This window comes from Lepisosteus oculatus, chromosome 4 (assembly GCF_040954835.1).
Source record: "Lepisosteus oculatus isolate fLepOcu1 chromosome 4, fLepOcu1.hap2, whole genome shotgun sequence".
Lineage (NCBI taxonomy): Eukaryota > Metazoa > Chordata > Actinopteri > Semionotiformes > Lepisosteidae > Lepisosteus > Lepisosteus oculatus.
In genome coordinates this window covers 23,199,151-23,210,975 of record NC_090699.1, presented here as the reverse complement: position 1 = coordinate 23,210,975, position 11,825 = coordinate 23,199,151, and the positions used below count along the sequence as shown (strand labels likewise).

The 11,825-nt window shown below is 36.6% G+C and overlaps 1 protein-coding gene across 2 annotated transcripts; it reads left to right on the top strand.

Annotated features, from left to right (window-relative positions):
* Positions 1–827: 827 nt before the first annotated feature.
* Positions 828–9,909, top strand: tmem26b (transmembrane protein 26b). Of its 2 annotated transcripts, none has more exons than XM_015346548.2 (6): positions 828–1,137; positions 1,907–2,003; positions 2,252–2,326; positions 5,140–5,345; positions 5,716–5,792; positions 6,946–9,909. In XM_015346548.2, exons 1-6 carry the CDS (start codon positions 947–949, stop codon positions 7,212–7,214), a joined length of 915 nt encoding a protein of 304 aa, XP_015202034.1. In that variant the 5' UTR covers positions 828–946; the 3' UTR covers positions 7,215–9,909. The 2 variants fall into 2 exon arrangements, with proteins under 2 accessions (XP_015202034.1, XP_069045067.1); XM_069188966.1 differs by having other exon boundaries at positions 6,959–7,180.
* The last annotated feature ends 1,916 nt before the right edge of the window (positions 9,910–11,825 follow it).

Sequence of the window (11,825 nt, the reverse complement as noted above, 5' to 3'; positions counted from 1 at the left end):
AAATTGTTTTCCATTCACATTTCAGTTTCATGTTTTAGCACATTTATGATCCTTTAACATGACACGTTAGAAGCCTGTCAGTCCAGGATATTTTACAAGTTAAGTTTACTGTTTAACTTTCGTTGATGAAACCTGTTACGTCTACGTGTGATTTGTTTTTTTTCTTCAGATGTAACTGCATTAGAATTGTGGATTGTTCATTTAAATAATTTGGCGACTGATTGTGTAAAGTATCTTCCCAGTTCTTGCAGTGACAGCAAAATAATTTGATAATAGTTTGCCATTTACAATATATATTCCAATACTGTCAGTAAAGTTCACTTAAATTTGATTTCGACAACGAAAGGATGAAAGGGGGGAATTGTTGAAATAAACAGCACATTTTAATTAGATACTTAAATATTTATATGGAAAAATATTAAATTGCCATGTAAATTCAAAGCCATATGTTGATGTAATTTGCCACTGACTAGCAAACTGTATTTTGTTGCCAAAATAGTTTACAAACAAGAGGAAGTCAGTCTATAATTAAAACAACAGGCTTAATATCCTAAAGTAATTCCAAAAGAAGAAGCTATTAAAATATCTCACGAAGTTAATCTTTTCTATAGTCATGGTCAAATACAGTGTCTGTGATCCAGCCTGAAATTGTTACAGAGATCCCCAGAGAGGTGACAATAAGCTACTGTACAGTACTTTAAACGGACACGACTTCCAACTCTGAAGGAAGCTTTTAAGGATGTACGACCCAGGAAAAGCAGGAAAGCAAAGCCCACCCACTTTGAACGATTAAAACTTTTTAAAAGGCGGCGCTTATGAGTCAGGTCCGTCTTTCGCCAGTTCTGCACTACGGATGAAATGAATCTGGGAAAAAGGCTTTAACCTGAAGACTACCGGCTTTATCGATTATTTCCCAAGTTTTTAAAGAAATCCTTGCACAGAAACCATGATTTTTGTGAAGTTCGTGTGTGCCGTGGTCACCAGATTCTTTTTCATCCTTCTCTCTCTCATCGGAGTTTGGAGAGTGACTGAAGTGAAACAAAATAAGTTGTATTGGTTACTGACCATCCTATACCTGCCCCTCGTCGCTGAGATGATTTACACTCTGAAAAGAAGAAAAGGGAAAGATTACAAATGGTAAGATGACTGGAGACAAAAATTATTTTCGTCGAGTGGTAAATGACACAGAACGCACTGATTTTATAGCTTCTTCATAAAACGACATGATTTGTAGAGACTGTGGATGGATACTAAATAGACAATAGTAACACGTCCTGTTAAAAAAGTGTATGCTCTTTGTGTAAAATTAATTGCATAAGGCATACAGTGTTTTTAAATTGATTAAGCATCAAATTGACCTTTACAGTATGACTGATAGTTGCTGTTAGTTATATTGAAAGATTATTGGATGTTTATTTTGTATTTTCTTTTAAAACTACCCGTTTTAAAAAAAATAATTTTCTCACAGAAACATTTGAATTCCAGGGTCGGGGGGGCGGAGGGGGTTGCAGACAGGATACAGACTGGAGTTACTCTGACAAACTGTATCCACATCAAAACCTACTTCTCAAAATATCCGGTTTTCTCCAAAACCCAGGATGTGGAACCTGCGAAGACATCAAATGTAAAAAAAACAACGTCACATTGCTCTCATTTTTTGCATTAATTCTTATTGTATGCCCATACCCTGGTGAAGGTTTATTTTTGAATGAGTCACGAAGATACACTACCTGTTCAAACATTTTAAACGCTGCAGCTTAAACTAATTCTTGCAGTTTTGTGCTCGCCAGATTCACTCTTCTTAATCAGTTCCATATGAAGTTTCTGTCCTTCTTTGATTAGTGGTTCTTTTGTGCTCTATGTGCTCTGTAATCCAAGTTTACGATTACCCATTGTGTTGAAACAGGTTTTCTCCAGCTATCTTGCTGTTCCTTGTCAGTATAATACCATCCATCTGGATTTTGGAACTGCACACCCATCAAAATAAAGTTATAGATCAAAAGGTAGGTTTGTAAAAAGCACTGTTTTATACACGACCTTTAACACACCGTACAGTATATCATTTATGCGTAGAGAAGTGCTACTTTTCTATCTAAACTTGTTACCTACCCGTCCATGATTCAAAAAAGTTGCAAGAGAAGTTTGTCATTTATAAAGAGAGACATTTCGTTTGTGTTTTATTCTGTCTTCATTCTGAAATTTTTTTTGCAGTTGATTCCTATTAATTATTATATTTGGTTTACTATTCTAGTGTAAAAAATTGGATTCATATGAGAGCATCAAGGATATTGTACCCATTGGGAGCCGTGGAAATTTAACATTTCAGGTGACTTTTTAACCTTATATTGTATGTATCTTGCTTGTTATTCTTATCTTAAAGATTTAATTCTAAATACTAGTAATGTATTAAGTCAAATGATTGCTGAAGTTGTGGAATGTACCTGGAAAAAAACATAATTAAGAAGAAAGAGATTGATTAATTCAACTTCTAAGTATATGTAATAATAGGATTCAGGTACAAAAGGTGAATGAATCACTCTCCCACAGATTTTGAATACATTAAACTTCCTATTAATTTTAACAGGGGTTTAGTGTGATTAATCCCTAATAACATAGTATAACATGAATGTAAGAATCATATTGTCAAATCACTTATGCTGCCTTATAGGTTATATAAGCAATATATAAGCAATGCAGTTTTTCACAATAGGCAAACTGTTTAAATTATTTACTCTTGAAGTGGACAATTTACCCACAAAGTACAATAAGGTTCTGGATCAAGTTAAACATTTCAGGTTGGTCTGGACTTTTCACAGCGATCTGGTCTCATGTGTGCAATGGTGTAATGCAATGTGTGATTGATCAGATGACAGCAGTATAGACTGTAGTGTTATGTGGTGAAAGCTAGACCTAATGGCCCTAATAGCACATACTGTAGCTTATTTCAGAAGATGGTGCTTGTGCACTTCAGTTAATGGAATTGAGAATGGCAAGTGCAATCATTTTTATTGATTTAACAAAACACTACTATATAATAGTAATAACAGTAAATCTTCAGGATTGCTTCAGATCTGGGAAGTCTGAATTCTGACATTCTGAGAAGCTGAGAATGAATATCTTGACAGGCTGAAGTTCTATTTGCAGTGGTTAACAGTTGACCAGTTGTTAACCCTATGTACTGATGTATCCATTCTCTTATCAGTAGGACAACATTACCTTGCTGAAACCACTCCAATACAAAAGGAAAGGATGAAGGTCTAGCTAGTTTTAGAGAATATTTAGAGATGCCTTAAGGGGGTGGTTACTGCAATTAGCACATCAAAGTAATGCTGTTTAGTCTGCATCAAAACTGCATCTCTGTTGTTGCTGGTTAGATTTTGATTTGCCAGTGGGTTTCTCTAAAAAACCTGGAAACTCTTCTCATGGCTGAATTTATCAAACAGACCTAAGGAGGAGAAAGGTGCTAAAGACATACTGGACTGCTTAAAGCTGCCAGCTTTCTAACATTATTCCTACCTAAACTATTTACCTTTAAGGGTTGCTGGTGCTCCGAAGACAAATCAATTGGGAGCAAAATTAGTCTTTTTTCTCTGTAAAGAAAAAAACAAATGGCTCCACAAAGGATTTTGATGTTGTAGCATCTGCTTGTATGCATGTTAATTCATTACTCAAACACCTGCTTAATATTTCCAATTTTGTTTCCTATTACCATGTTTATTTTAATGTAAAGATTTTATGTAAAAACGAATCCCTGTAGACAACAGCTTTATTTCATGAAACAAGCAGTGGTATTGTTACCACATCCTCCGTACAGAGCAAAAAGATTGGTGTTCTGTCATGAATGTGTAATCAGGAAAATCTTCCAGCTTGTTATATTATCATCAGACATCATACATATGTGGTGTACAGTATGTGGCTCATCACATTCAACACATCACATTCACATTCACATTCAAGTCCCCACAAGCACCAGATAGGCCTGCTGTGCCAGAAGGCTATCCTGTATATTCAGTGGCCTAGATTGCTGCTAGACATCTGGAGAGTGAAATACACCACAGCAGTCTTATTTTATGCCATAAGGCATGTACCTCAGAGGATTGACAGACTGTGAGACACATATTACACATTGTGAGACCTATTACACTTTTCTCCACTCTTCTCCTCCAGATTATCACAGCACCAATAGTGACAAGTGTAACTCTTTCTCCTATTGGGTTTGTTTGTACACCAAAAGCAAGCAGCTGATGAGTCTATCCTCAGATAGTTTTGAGGATCTTGGGTAGTGACACACCCAGTATACAGGATGAGACCCATTTCACATGGAAATAATTAGAAGTTGCTATTAGAGCTGTGAGGACAGGCTGAGAGACTCGAGATAAACATCTGACTGCTTTATTTATAGACATTTTGTTGATAAATGTATTTGTTAAAACAAGCAGGAACTAAGCTATACCAAGCCAAAATATCAAGGCACCAATTTTACTGATACTGATTTCTCCTCCAAACAACTAATATCGTAGCAGAAGGTAAAGAAAGAAGAGAACATCCAAATCTAATTATGTAAAAAAGGTCTTCGTTTCAGAAATGCATTATTATCGAAATATCATTTTTAAATATCAACTACAAATCTGACATTCATTACTACTGAATATATCCACAGCTACTAAATCTGAAAAAGTTAGACACTTGTCAATATATGACTCACTAGAACTAAAGATTTGTTTTGATTCTAATTCCAAAGAAAAATGCTGTCCTCAATGTGTGTGTTACAAGACTGCCAATTCTTTTTTTCATTTTGTAAAAATATTTATTGCAATAGTAGTGAGACATGTTGCCCTGGCATAACATTATCAAGTGTTTCAGTGATTCTGAACACGTGCAAATATGTATTCAAGCCTTTGTGTACACATTCTGTCAAACCCATTTAAACATTACAGAACTTACTAAAATCATTTGTGTCTGTCCATTGTGCTTTTTAGACCATTGCAAATCTCTTGGATTTCTTTAGAAACTCAGTGGAGTGATTCCAGGAAATACTTATTGGCAATGATGTCACATTCCTCATTAGATTAACTGATTATTATACACATTACGGCTGGGGAAGTTTTGTGTTGATTAGTGTGTTCTCTTTGTCTAAAGAACTCTACCCAGTTGTCTAATCTGTGCGATGATGCCTGGACACTGGCGCTCCACCAAATCCTGCTCATTCTATTGATCATAGGGAAGTGGCTGCTCCCGATTGGAGCAGGCATCACCCGGGATGAGCTCTCACAGCTCCTGCTCATCTTTGTCGGCATAGCAGCGGACATCCTCGAATTCACTAGTGAAACTCTCTCGGACGTCAAGTGAGTTTAAATACATTCATACCACAGTGTCCATAACATGATTTGACAGCATTTGTTTTCTGTAATTATAGATGGATCAGAGGGAGGAGAGGGTTCGGTCAGACACAAATTGTGATCTTAATTTGAGCATCCCTTACCCGCAAAGATCAAGTTAAATTGCATTCAATTTCAGCTTTGTGAGTTACTGAAAACACTGCTCTCAGTATTTAGAAAAGTCACAGAGTGTCCGCTTTGAATAAAACGGCAGTGCTACTGTCCTTTTCAAGATTCATATCTTGCTTTCTATATATATATATCTTTTTAAAGAAGTTGTCTTATATCACACAGCATGAACAATGCTTTCACAGCACTGGGCTTTGTTTACCTGCAGGGACAACAACAATTTGGTCTATGCGATTCTTGCAGTGTGGACATGGAGTATGCTACAATTTCCTCTTCATCTTGCAGGTCTGTCTCCGATTTGCCTTTTTTTAGACTTCTTTTTTCTTAATTTGACTGATTGCCTTTATACAAGGATTATGAGAAGTTTAACACCTCATTGTATATACAGTATAATCACTGTAAATAAACAAGATGTATAAGTTGCATAGGAAATAGTGTACAAGTACAACAACTGCAGATACAAGACATGTTAGTATTTGTGGAGTAAAATATGTCAGCAGCAGAGCAGTTTGGTGGTTCATAGCAATGTAGTTTGAGCCAGCAGGATTTTCAGAAGTGAAAAGTGTATGAGAAAAAGGTGCAGCTCTGTTAATAGTAATCCTGGCACTACCTCTGTGCCAGGACTACTACCAATAAAAGAGCTGCACCTTTTTCTGGCACAGAGGGTAAGGGATTGGAAGACAAGGAAAACTGAGAACAAGCAGTGGGAGCCCAAGGACATGTATAAAGAGAGACAGGAGGCAGCACAGTTTCAAAAGACAGACAAGAGATTGAACGCGAGCGCATGGCCCAATGCACTATAAAAAACAAATGTTACAGGTTGCTCTAGTGTACTAGTGAAAGAGAAAGGAGAATGCTATCTGGGCACAAGTGCCACATAAGCAGTCAGTGGAGGCTCCGATCCCTGAGAGAGCACTGTGCCAGGGTCATGGATTCTCATTTCCCCTGAGGCTACACATCCTCAGAAGAGACATCCAGACCTCCACCCTTCTGGAGTGACGTGAAGATAGACTAAACGATCTTTATAGATAGTTCATAGATAGGCTAAACTGAGGCAAACTCATGCATTTAAGTCTGGGCCTAATGTCAATTTCACATTCTAGAGGTGAATAGCTCCAAAAGCTATGAAATTAACTCTGTATTTCACCTTCTGTTTAAGCATCCCATTGACCTGTTTTAGCCTAAAAAGGTTCTGTAAATCCAAAACAAATACTCGGTAATGCTAAAGCCTGACTAGACCTGATCAAAAGTAACACTTGGTAAGTGTGGTGGAAGCCTTCGTTAAGAAGTCCATTTCTAGTGCAGATGTTCCACTTCCTTTTTGTCAATGTTCTTCTTCCTACACTGCTGTTGAAAGCAGATGGGATGGGAAGGGATAGGAATCATTTGCTCATTGTGTTATTGTTCTGTGTGCTGTGTGGCTCTTTGTCAATAACAGTCTTGACATCAAGGCCTGAGGACACTACTGAAGGGCAACCAGACTCCCTCCTGCAAAGGCACAGGACTGACATTTGGTGCATCGTGGAGAGCCTCTTCATTCACGACGGCCCCTTCCTCGTGGTACGCCTGGTGGTGATGACGTACTACAAAGTCATCAATCAGATGCTGGCCTTCTTCGCCATTAAAAACTTGCTGGTGGTATCATTACAGGTATACCGCCTTCTAGTCATCTATCAAGACTACAGATCTTCTGTGTACGGTCTGTAAAGGGAACCTTTGTTCGGGCTTGTATGCAAATCACATTTTAACAATACTCAAGTGTAGAGCAAGTTCAGTATTACAAATTAAGATATCCTCATGAGCATTAATTAAGTACACAAAAAGAGGACTTATTGACACATTAACAGTGATACTTCATTATTTACTGTTGACTCATCTTAATAGAATTGTGAAGTTATATTGTATAGCTTAAGACTGTTGTGGGGAGTGTTGAAATTACATGATATGTAGCCAAGACAGCTGTACTTTGTACATATCACTGTGATTCATCTAGTTATAGTACGGCAGGAAAAAACAGTTCCAGGCTTGTATTAAATCTGAAGGTAGTGTGCCATAACAGCTATCCTTTATAATGCCTAGAAATGGTGTTGCAATTCAAGCCTGCTCTTCGTATGTGTGCTGCAGAAGTCGATAATTCTACTTTAAATCAACATCAGGTTTTAATTCACTGTACAGGCACTTGGCAGCTCTTCCAGAATGAACTACACAGAGTACTCACTATATAATCACATCAAATACTTTATGTACTGTAAAGACACTACAGCAGAAGTGCACGACTCAAGTCCTGGAGGGCCACAAAGCTTCTTCATTTTCATTCCACATGAGCCCTTAATAACCTACCATGAACTCATTATAAGTTGAAGCCATTCCTTGGTCTTGAGAAGCTGGAGATTAAAAGAGGCCTATAAAAGGTGCTGGACAGCGGCCCTTGAGGACCGGAGTTGGGCCCGACTGCCAATTAAACATGGGTCAGTTATTAATTGTTGACATGTTTGATCTAAATTCACTGGAACTGGTCACTGTGATGTTGGTTAATAGGTATTTATTAGGCATCTGTTCCTCACATAATAATGCCTCATTAATATGAAATCAGTTGATAACTACTGTTGACCCTTGTCCAATGTGGGGGTTATGTTTCTCCAAAGCAACTCATTAACAAATTCACATTAGAGAAACTTAATACCTAATGTGATAAATAGGGATATGTGAACAAAGTTACTCTTTCATACCTTTAATACCTACATTTTATATAGCAAAATACTCCACACAAATAAATTGTCCTGCCTATACTTAACTGTTCATGAAAATAATTTTAAAATATAGTACTGTAGCGCTCTTGGGTTCATGTGGATATGTGCCCTCGCCACTGCCGCCTCAGGTCGGCCCCCCCACCAATGGGGACTCGAACCCAGACCTCTGGCGTCACTCAACAGCTGCGGTCCCTGCTATTCACAAGGAAGGGCGGTGACATCACCGCGCTGGTAAGCCGGCTCGCACAACCTGCAATGTCGGCCGTATGCGTTACAGTACAATAAAAGTATAAACATCTATGACATATAGATATCACAGATGTTATATCTATGATGTTTACCTAAAACGTTTACCTTTGAATAATTCAAAATGGAGAAAGGCCACTCATCTCCAAGCAGCTTATCCAGGATGTTTATTTTTCATGCTAATGTCAAAAACATAAAAAAGTTTTTTTTTTCAATACACTTCCACTTTCTAGTGTCTTACATTCTGAGTCCATACTGTCTTGCAAGGCCATCAGCCAAAACAAAAATTTGAAGAAAACAGTCAAAAAAGCCAAACACCACTTCACCGTCGGGAACAGCAGACCGCCACGAGACCGTGTAAGTTGTGGTGCTTGGTCGCGCGGCTATGCGGACGACATTACTAGAAGATTCTAGAACTGTGCGAAGTAGTGACAGACTGCCTTTGACCACGTCCTCCAATTTGTGGTGTTTTTCAGTTTGTAAATTAAATTTGCTTAGATAAATCTCGAATTGGAGAAGTGTTTACTGTATTACAAAAATAATTAGACAATAACAACAGAACTATCTGTTGGGGGGAATCGGTTTTACTGGGTGAACTCATAAATGCAAATGAAAATATTGTTTCTGAAGGTAGCATTTTTTAATGGTTTTATTGTTGAGTAATTAGTAGGTAATACAGTAGTTATTTCCAAAGGTGGATTTTGATTATAATATTTTAAAAGTTAATTAAGTTCATTTTTGGATTAATTTCGAAAAAATATTTTATACACTAAGTAGACATCTTTGGAACTTGTTAACCGTTTGTTCTGGTGTGTTTCTGTTTTCCTGTTAACAGAATAGACTGGTAATTAGCAAAGAGGACTCCAGTTAGCTGTTAATAATGACTGTTCCTTGGCTATTGTATTTTACACCATTGAGACAAATTCCAGTCTTTTTGATGTGTTCCAAATATTTAGTAAATTGAAGATCAAAATGGTAGTTGTTGAAATGCTGTCTTTATTTTACTCAGTTTTCTATTTCAGTATTCAAAATACTGAATGTATTTTTCCTGTAATTATTGGCCTTATAGGTAAAACACTGAAATTAAAATGAGACTATGAACCTACAGTATTGTGAAATGAAACACGACAAGGCTTTGTTATGGCATAAAAGTAATGTAACATATTATACTAATGTTTCTGTAAAAGAGAAATTTGAATCATGTGAATGTTGTGCCGAATAGTATCATACCGATAGAAATCAGGATGTTGTTTCAAGACTCTAGGGATCTTATCTCAACAGCAGAGGGAATACCAATGGCATTTAAAGTGCAAGACCTCAACAAAGTGAACTACAAAAAAAATAAACGTTTTTTTAGAACTTTGTAGTGTGATTTTGTATGAAAATAAATGCACCCTGAGCAATAATTTGTGTTTCTTTTGGGTTGTTTTATCTTCCGATAAATTCTCCCTCTGAAGTTGAAAAGAGAAAAATTGCCAATGATTTTATAGTTTTTGTAAATGTGTCTGCTTCTCCTTTCTTTATGGTTTCTTGCAACATTGCACTGTTCTTTGAAAAATATAGCTATTGAAACGATATACAACTTTATAATGGACGGGATAAAAATTAATTTATTTTAGACCGATGCGACAGTGAAGCCTTTTTTCTTCAGTTAATAGACTTGCAGAGCTAAGATTACACTTTTAACAGTTATTTCCACAGTGATGGTTTGTATATACTGTACTGTATGCATGGTAGTCTCATAAGAATTGTCAAATTACTTACTTTATGAGCTCTATTAAATGAGACCCCTATTAAATGTGATACCAGCGACTGTATTTATAGACAATATTGAGAGTGACTTCTAGCACTCAATTTATAGCCAGAATTAAAAAACTAGCCCTGAGTAGACAAGCGGCATTGAAGTCTGGATGACAGTCACTTCCCACGTTCTTAAACAAAACAATCATTCATGGTGGGTCATGCTGTATCCGTTTACTTTGCTATTTCAAGACCTCATGATAATTTCGAGGATACATTGTAAATCTTTATTGCTTTTCATATAATAGAATTACTATACATTTTGGTTATCCTATGGGGTTCATGCTTTTCTACGGGGAATTGTTTGTATAAGTTATTCTGACTTTTTTCTGTAGTTCTGTTGAAATTATTTTCAAATAAGCATTCTTTTCTACTCATTTAGCAAAAAATGTAATGAAATATTGTTCATACTACTTTCTCCACATCTGGCATACTCATTGCAGTTCAGTATAAATGGAACTATTTTTATAGCATTCAAAGAGTACAGTGCACGCTCGCCAGTAGTGCACAAAATAACTGTTTGTGGTTTCTAATTTATGTGCCTCTTGGTTCAGAAAATAATTTAAAATGTTAAAATATTCCACTATGCATCTGTTTTAGTTTGACTCCCTTACATGTTGGGCTATGAAGGCCCATCACAACAAGAGGCCTTTTAGTTCTTACAATAGACAAAGCAGAATTCAGACACTGTGTTTCTCACACAGCTACACTGACTCATATTTACATGAATAATTTTGGACTTTTTCTCCGGATATAACAGCAATGCACTGTTGCTCTCGTTTCAAACCTCACATTAGTCATTAAACCAGAATTTACTTTCCTGTCCCATGACTTGAGAGTTGGAGCTTTGTGATTATATACCTTAGACTCTGGAAATACAACATCTGCCTTTTATTGAGTATGTAGTGGGGAAAGGAAATATTAAATGAAAAACAGACTAATATTGAACAGTAAGAGCATTTAAAAGATTATTTAAACATTATAGAAAAACATCAATAGCTGCCCACAAACAAAACATTGCTGAAACCCATCAAAGCAAACAATTTTAAAGCTGGTGAAAGCTGCCAGATGTTACTGGACCCCAGACTGTAATGTATGAACACCTGAGCCTAAATACGCCACATCATCTTCCTTGTACTTCTCTATCAGCTGCCAAATAAATGTAGCTAGTAAAGAACAAACTTTAACTTTGTTTAGAAATCGGAACATTTTCAAGAAGGACCTAGAAATTTTGTATTGAGAGGGGTATAAGGTTCTGGAAGGATGTTTTGTAATTTGGAACATTTTTTAAGCATCACAGTACAGATGAACCCAACAGCATTTTGTGATCCTTATAATCAGGCTGAAACAGAGTGAAAGAAGATAGAAGAATCTTGACATGGTGTGACTAGGACATACGGATATAATTAGTATATATTATTAATATAAAATGTGCTAGTATGTAACTCAACCTGGTGTGTAAAGACTTCTCAGCAGAAGTGTCCTCATGCGAGTCTATTCATTCCGAAGTAATGTAAAGATG

Excerpts from the sequence above, each read along its gene's own strand:
- tmem26b (XM_015346548.2), top strand. The coding sequence starts at position 947 with ATGATTTTTGTGAAGTTCGTGTGTGCCGTGGTCACCAGATTCTTTTTC. Across the intron at positions 2,327-5,139 it reads GTGGAAATTTAACATTTCAG|AACTCTACCCAGTTGTCTAA; the intron begins GTGACTTTTTAA and ends CTTTGTCTAAAG. Across the intron at positions 5,346-5,715 it reads GAAACTCTCTCGGACGTCAA|GGACAACAACAATTTGGTCT; the intron begins GTGAGTTTAAAT and ends GTTTACCTGCAG.